Genomic DNA, 14,764 nt, shown 5'->3' on the forward strand with positions numbered 1-14,764 from the left:
TTTGTTAATAAATAAATTATCAATTTAATTAACAACTTTTAATGATATAAGAAATGTTTTTCAATGCATAATTTTGATAATTTTATTGTTGCATAGGAAAGTAGTTAGATTTTTTTTCTTATATTTGTAACGAGCGGTAGTTGTAATTTCTAGTATTATAAGGGCGACTCATATTTTAAACAAATCTCATTATATTTGTAATTTAATTAAAATAAAATATTTATATATCATGACTGACCAATATTTTTTTGCATAATTAGGATAAAACTTTCATCTAAATTACAACCACCAATAGTGATAAATATTACCAAAAGAGAGGGCAAAATGAAAAAATTAAAATAAGTAAATAATACAAAATAAAAGGACAAATTGGAAAACTAAACAAACAACCCATACTAACAGCAATTGGCGCTTATTAGTATATAATTTTTTAACAACCAACTTTTCAATTTAATAAATTTATTATTGAAAAATTAAAAAGAAATTATTTGACATATTGAAAAAAAAAATTTAAATGAAATGTTACATTCAACAATTAAAACAAGTTTAATGAACAAAGTTTGAACAAATTTTAAAATGCGTAAAAGTTTTCAAACCAAACTTGAATTGTTAAATGAACAAATTTTGAAATTCGTAAAAGTTTTTAAACCAAACTTGAATAGTTAAAGAGTGTTGCTATTAGTATTTGTCAAAATTCTTTGGACCCCCTAAATTTTAATAATATTTTTTTGGACACCCCCCACTTATTACCAAATCTACACATATTCATAATATTTTCACAATCAAATGCACACTCACCCAATTTTTCATACTCTATCCTTCCCTGTTACTTAACTGTCCGTCTCCTCTGCACCGACCCAATCATGCTATTTTATTTTTTTATTTTTTATTTTTTTGAGAATGTCTCTTGCTATTAAAGAACACCAGTCTCTTGCTAGTGGTGGAACCGCACACAATGTAGCTGGTGGTGGAGCCACACACAACAAAGCTGTAGACTTTTTCTTAAGAATCAAAGGTATAATTTGCTCCTTTCTTCTCCGCAATTAACTATGACCACACAAACAAAAACCTTTTACCAACCAAAACTACAACCACACAAAACCCTAATTGTGGAAGAATATTATAATGTAATGGATGGCCTGATTCCACATAAAATTCAAATATTTTAGGGAATAGAGGTCTGAATATTATAATCTAATGGATGGCTTGAATATTATAATGTAATAGAAGTCTACATACCAACTAGAAATAAAATAAAATAAAAATATCAAAACCCTTTGTCTTTTAAAAATTTTGTTTGGCTAACTGTTTGTGAAAATTGAACCTTCTGTCTTTCTTGCATTATTAGGGCCTGTTTTTGTTTTTTGTTTTCATAAAATTTGTTTGGATTACTAGGACATGTTTTGTTTGTGTTTTGTTTTTCTAATTTCCTTTATAATATACTGGTGAGATCGGCTGCGTGCATAGCACGCAACCTAGTGCCCATTATCTGGTTATAGAAGCTTCTTTAATTGTTGTTCATTGTTTTGTTTATTAATTATTGTTGGGAATCAAAGAGAAACTTAAGAGAGGAAGGGTAATAATTATCACATTGAAAAATTTCGAAGTGATTTTTTTTTTTTTTTTTTTGAGGACAAACAAGCAAAAACATATATAAAACTTAAGAAATATTGTTTACAAGATGAGCTAGAATATGCATTGGCTTAACCATAGACCTATCAATTTTAGATACACTTAAAAGTTAAAGGACCTAGTAATTGACCAAATATCTTTTACTACGGAAGCTATCTGCCAATTGATTATACACACCACAAACAACCATCAAGATCCAGTCATCATTTGTTGCTAATTTTGTGCCCTTAACAAAAAAGGACATTCACATTTTTTAGTACCAGTCAGTCATGTTTTTTTGGTCTTAGGCGTGTTGTTTTCTCAACTCTTCCTATGAGATCCACTCCTCTCACAAGCTAGGCTAAGTCTTGGCTTTCTACCACGAATACCACCGCCATTTGATTTTTCCACGACAATAACGAATCCATTTCCTCTTTCAACTTGACGTGCCCATCAAATTAACTTATCTCAACTCTTGAATATCTAAAATAAATAAATTAAACTAACCAATTATTGCACATAAAAAAGGACAAAAAAGGTACATTATTTGTAAAATAATCAAAGACTCACCTCATGAGTGATAAATTCATTACTGTAATCCATTAAAAATTTTGAATCAACCTTACTGCCTCTAGTCGAAGCATCACCCTGAAAACACGTGTGAATGTAATTTCAAAATTGAAAAAATCGTGTTCTGTTGAACAGTCCCGAAACTAATGGTTTTGTTCAGTTCAACAATGCCGAAAATAAAGATTATATTCGGTTCAACAATATTGACTCTCTGCATTAATGTTTGAAACCCATGTATTGAACTAAAGGATTATGTTCAGTACTGTTTTACCGAATATAATCCTAACAATCGGCAAACTAGTACTGAACAGCTCGAACAAAAGAAGAACGACTGAAAACGACCAAGAATATTAATGTAAGACAAATAAACTTACCAATGGAACGCCAGTCTCATTAGAATTGTTGTCATCGTCCTCCATTGCTCTACACAGTGAAATAAGTGATGAAGTATACATTATACTTGAAGTAAAACTTTCTGGTTCAATAGGGTTGATGATAGTGATGAAGATGACACATTTAGGGTTTAAGATGATTATGAAAAATAATAGATTTATGGTTTATGTTGGTTGGTTATGAAGAGTAATAGGTTTAGGGTTTACAAACATGGAATACGTATAGTTAGAGTTTGAGGTGGAGGTCGAGGTGGGGGTGGTGGTCGAGGTCGAGGTGGGTGTCCAATATTATAGAGTATAAGTTCTTATTTGATAGGTGGGTGTTCCATTAAATAATGTCTTTTAATGTCATTTTACTATAGGGTGTAATTGTAATAATAAAAAAATTATAAATTGGAGGGTCCAAAGAATTTTGGCAGGTACTAATAGCAGCACTCGTAGTTAAAATGTTAGTAAAAGTTACAATTAAAACCTTTTTTTATACGTATTTAAGAGTTTTAGTTATGAGTCCGGATTCTCTAAATTAATTTTGATTTTTTTTATATGACTGGTATTTAATTGTACAAAAATTAAAGAATATAATCATAAAAAGTTAAAAGTATAACAACCATACAAATAACCACTCTAACATCACTTTTAAAAAACAAATAAAGTCAAAAAAATCTCTCCTTCTAAACTATTAGTAGGTTAATAACAATGAACCAAATTTCTCCCTTTTGTGTGCGATTCTCTCTCTCCTTGTCGATTTTTCTCTCTACCTCACAAGTTGGTCGATTTCTTTTCGCTCGGTTACATAGAGCCGAACATGTTGAATATGTTCGGTGCTCCACAATCGAACATATGCCTTTTGTTTGGCTACATAGTACCGAACATCAGGATTTTGTTCAGAATTGGTTTTCTGAATGACAGTGAAAGTGGTCACGAAGGCAAAAAGATGGGTTTTCCGAACTGTTTATTCATCTTTCATCTTCAGCAACATCAATGTGATTCTCTACAATGGAGGAATCACCTTTCAAACTTGGGCCCATTATAGTTCTAACATTGTTATATTCCTTGAAACATAATTTGCATTTGTCTGATAATCCAAGGAAATAGATGGTTGCTCTGTTACTGCTGTCACTGTCTGAGCAGGTTGCCAGCAAGAAAGGGTTGCCAGAGTGGAAGGGGGACTGCCGGAGTAGGGAAGGATGAGTTGAAGGTGGAAGGTGTAGCGGTGGAGTTCAAAGGGTATATTTGAGATTATGGTAGGGGTCTAAAGAAAAATAAAAAATGAAGCAATTTTGGTGGTAGGGGGCCAAAGAAGTGGAGGGTCCAAAGTAGAAAGGTAAGGGTATTTAGCAGCCCTCTAAAACAAGCCTTCTCAACCAAAACAATCAAAATTTCTTACATTATTTCCAAAAGGCCACCACCCAAATTGTTTCACCAACCAAGCTAAAGGATAAAATAACAAATTTGAAAACAAACAAAGGTCAAAATAGGAATAACAAAAAGCAACCCACAAGCAAGACAGTGATTCTTATATATAGACTAGTAAAAAAAAGCTCGTGCAAGGCACGGGTTAGTATGATCTTTTGACTCTAATATTTTATTGAGTTTACTAAATAAAATTGAATAATATGACATTTTTTTGAAAATATTTATTTTATATTTGATTCATTCAAAAAATAATAAAAATGCATTATAAAAAAATAATAATTATTCCATAAAAAAATTAAAAAATAATCATTTCATTCTATTGCACTTTATTTCATTCCATTACCTGAACTTTTTTTTCCAAAAATAAGATTAGTTTCTTACAAAATTGATTAGAACCAATTATTAAATATATGATAGAAATTTTAATTTCTATTATAAAGTACAATTGTGGAATAAATAGGTGAGATAAAATTTTAATTCAAATGAGTGAATTATTTTTTATTATTTTTGATTAAGATGGAATAATCGATTGGTGATATTACACGCCAATGATCATATGGTACCACTGTTAAATTTTAATTTGGTTTCATTTGTAAAAAAAAAAAATAGGGATATTTACTGATAAATCCCATCCTACAAACAGTTTTACCAATTGGTCCCAATTTTATTTTATTGTTCTCATTAGTCCTATCAGTGAGGAAATATATTCATGTTTGATCCTATTCATTTGTTTTGCTTCATTTAGTGGGACAATTATACCCTTCCTTTCACACAGGACCGATTTTCTAAGAATTACTTGCACACATTTTGGTATTTCGTATATTTCTATTGGTGGAACATTCGGGGTGTCACGTTAAGGTTTTAGGGAGGCGTGGGAGGTTGTGTGTTTGTTTCACACACATTGATAGCTTCAACACACACACTGATACACGCACACACACACACACTGATAGCTTCAACACACACCCACACACTGATACACGCACACGCACACACACACACTGATGGCTTCAACACACACCCACACACACAGCACACACAACGCATACAGTACACACGACACAGACTGGGACATCAACACACATGCATCTACACGCACACACTGATACACGCACACACACACTGATACACTCACACACACACACACTAATGGCTTCAACACGCACACACACACACACACTCATGGCTTCAACACACACATACACACACACACACACACACACTGATACACACACAACGCACACAGTACACACGGCACAGACTGGGACATCAACACACATGCATCTACTGGCTCTCTCTCTCTCTCTCTCTCTCTCTCTCTCTCTCTCTCAGTGGATTTTGGAAGTGAAAAAGATCAATACAGACCTCTCTCTCTCTCTAGTTGAAAAACACACAAGATATATATCTCTCTCTCTGGTGAGGGATTAAAACAAAGAGAGGGGATAGACACACGCACAGGAAGACAGCAGCGGCTCTCTCTCTCTTGTGATGGCTGTAAGTACAAAAAGAATAAAAACCCTTAGTGTACTTTTGCACTGTGTGTCACAAAACCACGCGCACACCGTTGCACATTCTCATCAAACGCAGGGCTAAATATCATGTACAACACAGCTGTCACACTAATCAACACAAACTAGTGGCAATTCCGTCTTTTTCCAATATAAAGGACCAAATGGATCAGAAGAAAAATTTTGGGACTAAATGGAACACAAGTTCAACATTTAGGATTTATGGGTAACTTTTCCAAAAAAATATTTTTAGACCCATGCAAGGCACGGGTATTCTTGTGATAAATTTATATTTCTAAAATGCAAAGCCTATAACAAATTATTTTGTTTGATTTGATTTTTTAAAAATTATTTTTAGACAATTTTTCTTTTGTTTTAATAAACTTTTTCATATTTTATTCAAATTAATTTTTTTTACAATTTTTTTCTGTTTATTCTGTTAAAATAAAAATTCTAATAAGGAATAGTTGTAATTTCTAGTATTGTAGGGACATTTCATATTTTAAACACACCTCCGGAGTGTATTTGTAATTTACCCAAAACCAACATATTTATGTGTCATAACTGACGAAGAATCTTTGCATTATTACAAAAAACCCTTCATTCAAATTAGTACCATCAACATTGGTAAATATTACCAAAGAAGAGGGTAAAATGGGAAAGTCAAATTATAGGTTACCATTAGTAAATTATACAAGATAAAACATTTTACGTTACCATTAGTCAATTGTAGTCTATTAATTTTGTTATTAAGTGGTCTTTATATTCATTTAAAATATTATGACTAATTTGACACATTTAAAATATTATGATTAAAATGACATAAAACACATATTTTGAAAATAATTTATACATTTAATTCTAAATATCTATGTGTATAATAATAATAAATTTGATTTTCTTTGTGACAAAAAAAATGTGTGGTCTCAATGGCAAACACAGTCCACAACGTATAGATGCAATGAGGGGGAAAATGATGCAATGGACAAAGGAAACAAGGAGAGGAGCATTCGTGCTTTATGCGTATGTTTGATTGAAGTATTAAAAGGGAATTGATTGAAAAGGGAATATGTGGGGTTTATGTACCAATTAATGTGTACACTAATTGATATACATAGTATCATTGTTTTAGAAATATTAATAGGACAAATAACAGTGTAGTGGAAGTTAGAAAAATTAATTAGAATTATTGTTCCCAAATGAAGTCATTATTGTTCTCTTCATGGAATCATCTGCATTCGTATGAGCCTGCATTACAATTATACACACTTGTAATATGCAATGTCAACTACACTTGTAATATGCATTTCATATGGAATCCAATTGTAATATGCATTTCAACTTATTTCATATTAAATATTTGGATTACCTTTATCTCCCTCCATATGTTATCTTTATTTTGCTGTGGGACATAATGCCAAGTCGTAAAAGTGAGTGGTGCAAGACTCCCATCTCGTGCCAGAACGCCCAAATGTGAAGCAAGGGGTGTGTATCCTTCAACTACTTGATTCAACTCATTTGAAACAAGTTTTAAAATGCCATCATCTGAAGTACCCCATTGACCATGTACATATGTGGGACCCCTTGTCTGCTTTTGTGTGGCTTGACTTGAGCTAGGACCTATAAAAAAACAAAAACGGGGCCAAATAATTGATTTAATATATATATATATATATATACTACTGCAACAACAAGAAAATGTAAATGTGCATGTGCATGACCATCATGAATTTTCAGCGTCAAACATTCCCATTCTCCAACCACATTTTAGTCACCCTAAATTACTTTAATCAAGTAAGTTGACTTTAACATATTTTTAAAATCATGAATTATCTTTTTACTTTTTTCCTTTTTTGTTTGACATTATTTTTAGATCTAAATTGAAGAATATCCATACAGCATTATTTCAAATTAGCAAACATTATTTTTAGATCTTTAGAGAAAACAAGCACAATTAAAAATATCTATACATACCAGCTGAAACTGAGCCATGTGATGTACTACCGCTACGTGATGTGGTAGGAAGACTGCCTGGTGGATGCCATGATGCCGGTGGATCGGGTATGACTCTCATCTTAAGTGTGGCATGAGTCTCATCTGAACTAGAACTATTAGAGCTTGATTGCTCACTCTCACTAGAAGAACTCTCGGAGCTAGAACTCATAAATAATCTATAAAGAAACTACAAACATAAAAGTAAGGACATGATAATCTATAAAGAAACTGCATTCAAAACAGAATAAGAGTACATGAAAGGTAAAAATGGCCATTTAAAGAAAACTACAAAGGTATAAAAGCAAAGATTTTATTAACATGAATATCCATACAGAAAACACAAATGTAAAAGTGAATATGCAACCAATTACAATATCATATCATTTCTTCGTCATCTTCAAATGGTGCCTCTGTCGATGCTTCAAGAGATCCAATAGTTTCATCAACAGTTGTTCCATCAAAACCTTGCCTAACCCAATCCATGTCCTCCTCACAAGTGAAGGAAGCTACATCTAACTCTTGATCACCAAATCCTTCCACTTCGTTGTAATGTAGTCCTTCATCAATAGTTGGTTGTTCTCCACACACCTCATACAAGTCTCTAGGTTTCATCTTGAGTACAACATTCCAATCTTCATCAACAGAATCATTAACATAAAAGACTTGTTGTGCTTGAGATGCTAGGATGAATGGCTCATCACTGTCCTGTTTCTTCGCATACAACAAGTGATTGAAATTAACAAGTGTAAAACCAAAATCATCCCGCTTGAGTCCCTTATTGTTGTCAATCTAGTTGCACATGAATAACATGTATCTATGGTCATGTGAGTAATACAATTCAATAATATCTGTCACATATCCATAGTACACTACATCACCTTCCACTGGATTAATGTCTTTCGCACTTGCATAGCTAGAAGTCTTTGCCTTCACCATAACCCCACTATTCTGAGTTTTTCTTCTCAACTCACGACTCCTAGTATGATACCTAGTACCATTAATTATATACCCATTAAATCTGGTGGCCTTTTGGCTAGGTCCCAAAGCCAAAATTTTGATCTCATCTGACAACGCTACATTTTCAGTAGCTAACAGCTCTGCAACCTATTTTTAAAAGAAAGTTATCAATATTAAACATCAATTAACAACTTCAAAAATATAGAAACACGTGTATTACAAAAATATAAAAGACTTGTTGTGCTTGACATGCACTTACATGAGAATTGAACCATTTGGGAAACTCATCATTGTGACGACGATCCACATCATAATCTCTGAGATGACGATGTGACCGCTTAATAAATTCACGATGTTCCCTACACAATTAAACTACTTGTAAAATGCAAGATAATTATAGTTGGTATAAATACATTCACAATGAGACAAAGGTTGTGTCTATCTTACTCTCGATATGGGACAACCGCAGCGATGTTAAATAACACATACCGATGAGCCTGTACCCATGTTGTGTTATCAAGCACAAACCCTTTTCCTTTTCCTAAAGCCCGCCCCATTAATATCTCAGGATTGTCGCTAACATCACAATTCCTTAACGGTCGATGCAATTTCGACTCAACATCATGCAAGTACCTTGAGCAAAATATCATACATTCTTTGACTAAGTATCCCTGTGCAATTGAACCTTCAGGATGACTTCGATTACGCATGTATGATTTAAGCGTCATAAGGTACCTATAATCAAAAAGATGCATACATGACTTCCAAGTATTAACAAGCAAATATATACAAAATGGACATTGGAGTAGAATTACACACCTTTCTACAAAGTACATCCATCGATATTGCACCAGACCGGCAATCTTTGCTTCCTCAGCTAGGTGAATGGGTAAGTGCTCCATTATATCGAAAAATGATGGAGGAAAAATTCTCTCAAGATGGCAAAGTGTAACAGCAATTTGGGATTGAAGACGATTTAGACCATCCACCTCTAGGGTTTTGAAACACAACTGCCTGAAGAAATTGCTTAACTCAATTAATGGTTCAACCACTTTCTTCGGTAACAAATTTCTCACTGCTATTGGAAGTATTTGTTGCATGATTATATGATTATCATGACTTTTCAGTCCAGATATGCTACGCTGTTTGAGGTTAACCCGACGAGAGATATTAGATGCGTAACCATCTGGAACTTTGATATTCTTTAAAAGTGTGCAGAATAGACTTTTCTCTCTATTGTTCATGGCAAAACATGCAGGAGGCAAATAATACTTGTTCCCAACCCTTTTCTGAGGATGTAGTGCCTTCCGAATTCCCATATCTTGCAAATCTCGGCGAGTATTTAAATTGTCCTTCCCTTTCCCATCAACATTTAATATCGTCCACAATACATTATCACACACGTTCTTTTCAATGTGCATCACATCAAGATTGTGGCGAATCAAATTATGCTTCCAATATGATAGCTCGAAGAAAATACTCTTCTTCTTCCAATTATGACCCGAGTCCTCATTTTCCTCCTTTTCTTTCCCCTTTCGATTCCGTTTGCTAGATTGTTGACGCTTAGAATTCAATTTGAACTTAGGGCCTAGTTGTTGTAGCACATTAGCCCCTGATAACCGAGTTGGACATGGTTCGAATTCACGAGTGCCATCAAAAGACGCACTAGCTTTCCGAAATTTGTGACCCTCATTCAACCAGCGACGATGCCCCATGTAACATAATTTCCTTCCGTTCTTCAAATATCGAGAACGAGTATGTGTGTTACAACAAGGACAAGCTAAAGCACCTTTCGTGCTCCATCCAGACAAAATTGCATAGGCAGGAAAATCATTTATAGTCCACAATAACACAGCATGCATTCGGAACATCTGATTAGTTTCCGCATCATACGTGTCAACACCGTTTTCCCACAATTCTTTCAATTCATCCACTACAAGGCGTAAGTAGACGTCAATGTTATTTCCAGGTGAAGAAGGACCATCGATGAGCAATGTCATCATCATATGAGGCTGCTTCATGCACAACCATGGTGGCAAATTGTATGGCATCATAATAACTGGCCAACTGCTATGAGAGACATTCATTGCCTTGAATGGATTGAATCCATCCGCTGCTAAACCCAGTCTGACATTGCGAGGCCCACTCGCAAACTTGGGATACAAATTATCAAAAAATTTCCAGACTGGAGAGTCAGCGGGATGTCTCATTTTGCCGTCATCAATTCGGCCCTCTGCATGCCATCTCATTAAAGAAGATATTTTGGATGACATAAACAATCTTTGAAGCCTTGGAATCAATGGAAAGTATCTAACAATCTTCTGTGAAATTCTTTGTTGCTTCTTCTTAACATCATTCCCCTCCCCCTCAACCTGTTTGTATCTAGGCATATGACACACTATGCAATCATCCATACTAGCTGTTTCCTTCCAATATAGTGAACAATCCCTTGGGCATGCATGTACCTTATGATAATCGAGGCCCAAGTCCCTAAGGAGTTTCCTAGTTGCATAAAATGACTTTGGCAAAGTTTCACCCTTTGGGAACGAATCCTTCAAAAGCTCAAGCAACATCGTGAAAGACTTGTTACTCCATCCACTAAGGCACTTGATGTGCAATAACCGAACAATAAATGAGAGCGTTGAAAACTTCTGACACTCAGGATACAACTCTCTTTCGGCCTCTTTCAATAAATTGAAGAATTTTTCGGTTTTCTCATCTGGACCTTGTTTAATACCAGAACTTGCTGCCTCATGAATAAATCTTGGTGGAGGAAGTCCAAATCCTTCATATAGCATTTCATAAGTTTCATCACCATCGTTCAAATCAGTTTGCCCGACATTCACATTGTGTGGCACAGGCGACGACAAATTCTCCCCATGAAAAATCCAACTGATGTAACTTGGAAGAAACCCATTGATCATTAAATGTTCCCCTAACTGGCCTTTCTCCACCAATTTGACATTACGACACCGTTTACATGGGCATGTGACTTCATTCAACAACGGCTTATTTTCGCATGCAAATTTAATAAATTCCTTAACCCCTTGTATATATTCCGGGTGCAACCTATGCTGATTTATCCAACTTTTATCCATCTGACTCTGTCTTACACTACAAATGTCACTGCCAAATCAACAAAGTTCAAAATTACCGTTCCATTTTAATTAATCTTAACCTCAATTCAGTACCTTATAATGCATGCGACATGACATTATTCACCTCTAACTGGTCTCTAATATGTTGGTTCATCTTACTTTCCCATTCAGGAATGCACGGTCTATATTGTAAAAAGCAGTTCATACCGCTCTGTTCATCTCTAACGAAATTTCGGCAGCATCTCCCCATGGTTCTCCAAATACACGACATAGACTAGGTGTACTGCTACACCTTGTCTAGTATGCACTCGGAGAACACGAGGAGTTGCTACGCGAAATCTCTACGAGATGGACTATAAGCAGTAGAACTACTAATTACAATACAGACTTGTGCTCCTGAACTGTCCAAACTGGACAATCCAAGAAGAGCTTCATCAAAGATGACTAGGTATCTCTAATGAAGATTCTTGGACGGGTCTAAGGCTATTTATGCATGCATGCACCATTAATGATTGCATCCCGGTGGTGCAATCTAAATTAGTACTATCAAGCATACTAGAAGCATATCTAGTATGAAGCATATTAATGAAGAAACCAAAAGTTTCTACAATGCTCTTGATAGATTATGATAGATTCAAGAAATACATTGCTCTCTCAAATCCATCAATAATAGAATAGTTTTGGCAGGAACTCATGGATGTGGGAAGTTCAAACCCACTACCCAAACCAATAAGTGTACCAAAGCTCGAATACTTCTGATGATGATGATGATGATGATGATTCAAAAAACACCAAAGAGCAGCCACCATATGAGGAATCACATTCACAATCACAATCATATTAGTTGAGGAATCACAATCACAATCACAATCACAATCACAATCACAATCATAGTTATCCACGTTAATAACTAGAATCACAAAAATATAAGACACAAGTGAGAAGATTGTCTAGCTCTCTGATTAATTTATCTGTTCCTAACTTTTAAAGTCAGCCAGGTACACTCATGTGAGCTATTTTACCTACTCTCTTAAGAACAGTGCTATGCTATCAAGATTTGTGATGGAACAATCAGGACAGGTTAGCCAGCTGGCATGGCTAGACGGTGTTCGGGATTGGCAAATATTACTGACTCAACCAAGTAAACTATCCGAGGTTTATGCTTATTGTGGGGCGTTTGGTATCTTCAATGAGAATTCCTCGACCCATTGCACGTGTTTGCAGGGTTTTAAACCACTTTCAACCGAAGCAACGCTACTAGATGAGTGGAGGTTTTATAGACTCTGAAACAACAATTAAAAGTTCATTTATGTTACTAGGAAGCTGCCAGCTTTTCACGTGGATATAAGTTGTCTGATAATATGACATTGTTCTAGTCGATGAAATGTTGTTAGCATGGCTTATGTTGTTAGCATATGATATTGTTCTAGCGGATGACATTAAGAGAGGAATTAACACTAAATTAAAAATTTGGCAAAAAACACTCGAGTCAAAAGGGTTTATAATTAGTAGAAATAAAACTGAATATATGGAATGTAACTTTAGTAAGAAATAATGGAGCTGCACCTTATGGGGACTTGCACTCGAGCTTGCATCACCTTCTTTGTTTGCTTGTCTACTAAAAACATATAAGGTTAAAAGGAAAAAGTTCCCTAAATTGACAATGAGGTGTAATTCTTCTACGTAGTTCATTTAATTAAACTTTGAATTGAGTCAAATAAAATGAAACATGAATATTGCATAGATGTATATACAATTGCCTGGTTTTTATGCTATTGATGTGTGTTTAAAAAGGAACATTAAAAATCTATTATAGTCACAGCTCAGTGCAGCTATCAAATAATTTAGTTGTTAGACTCCAATGTGATTTTTTTATCTATTTGGACTATTATCAGTATACATGCACATATTAGCTATATGGTTGTTAACTTTTGAACAACCTTTGGATATATTATTTTCTGCATCACTTTTTTTTTAAAAACTTATTTAGGATGCTTTACTTTCCAGCCTACCTCGCCTATCAGATCTGAAATTGAAGTTAAGCTTGGGGGTACTCAGTGCAACATCATAATGAGCAGACTAAAGCCATGGATGCACCTGCAGTCCTCAAAAAAGAAGAAAATGGTGCTTCAAGATGGAAATTCTAACCCTGAAAGGCTGCGGTCAACCGAATCCAAAGCCATCATGTGGACTTGTACAGTTTCAGCGCCAGAGATGACTATTGTGCTTTATAGTCTTAGCGGTTCGCCCCTATATCATGTAAGTGATCTCTTCAATAATACATATATATATATATATATATATATATATATATATATTACTGTTGTTTGGTATTAGGAAATTGTCCGTTCATTCGGAGTATTGTATCATGCTGTCTATACTATCCCATGTGTAGATGAAAAACCTTTAACTAGTATGTATGTGGAAGGCTCTATTTCAGATCCCATATCTCAGAGATTGAAAATAAGTAATTAATAGTTCTCTAGCTAATGGTAGCTCAATTTTTCACTGCCAAAATGTAAACTTCCGTGCAAGCAGCAGTAGCTCCTGCCTCCAATATTCCAATGTACTGATTTTTTGTTGCATGCTGATGGATTCAGACTTGCTGCTATCAGAAAATGAAAATTCTGATTGATTATCGCTTATAATGAATACTCTGAGATTTCTTATTATAAATTTTCTTATAAATTCTGATTGATTATCCCTTTCCAGAAGTTTTATATCATCATTTCCCCGACTCTGCTTATTACAAAATTGTCATTGCTACTGGTATTATTTAACATTGCTATTCATATATTTGGTAGTATTATATCATCACAATAGAATTGACTAAAAAAAGTAATGAAATAACTAGTGCCTGATGCCAATACAGTAATTCTTCATTTTTCCCAAAGATCACAAATAGAGCGAGACAGAGAGAGAGAGAGAGAGTACCGATTGCAGTTCAGAAACAAAGTAGACTATTCAATGGAGGTTGAAATGCGAGTAATCGAGGGGACGACAGAGTTCAGATCTGAATCTTCGAAATCGCAGGCATGGAGCTTCGAAATCGCGTCGATGGAGCTTCGATCCGAATCTTCGATGGAGCTTCGAAATCGCTTCGCTCTGAATCTTCGCTCTGAATCTTTGATGGAGCTTAGAGAGGGTTGAGAGAGAGCGAGAGAGAGGCTCTGATTCAAAATAAGGGTTGAGAGAGAGAGAGAAAGGCTCCGATTCA

The 14,764-nt window shown here is 34.7% G+C and overlaps 1 protein-coding gene across 1 annotated transcript; it reads right to left on the reverse strand.

Annotated features, from left to right (window-relative positions):
• Positions 1–6,574: 6,574 nt before the first annotated feature.
• LOC145795051 (uncharacterized) lies at positions 6,575–8,219 on the reverse strand. The gene is made up of 3 exons (XM_082877788.1): positions 7,472–8,219; positions 6,867–7,117; positions 6,575–6,745 (listed from the first exon to the last, which is right to left on the reverse strand). Exons 1-3 carry the CDS (start codon positions 7,659–7,661, stop codon positions 6,674–6,676), a joined length of 513 nt encoding a protein of 170 aa, XP_082733914.1. The 5' UTR covers positions 7,662–8,219; the 3' UTR covers positions 6,575–6,673.
• Positions 8,220–14,764: the final 6,545 nt, after the last annotated feature.

The sequence above is a fragment of the Camellia sinensis genome, chromosome 7 (genome assembly GCF_055761805.1).
Source record: "Camellia sinensis isolate YWXY chromosome 7, ASM5576180v1, whole genome shotgun sequence".
NCBI classification, from domain to species: Eukaryota; Viridiplantae; Streptophyta; class Magnoliopsida; order Ericales; family Theaceae; genus Camellia; species Camellia sinensis.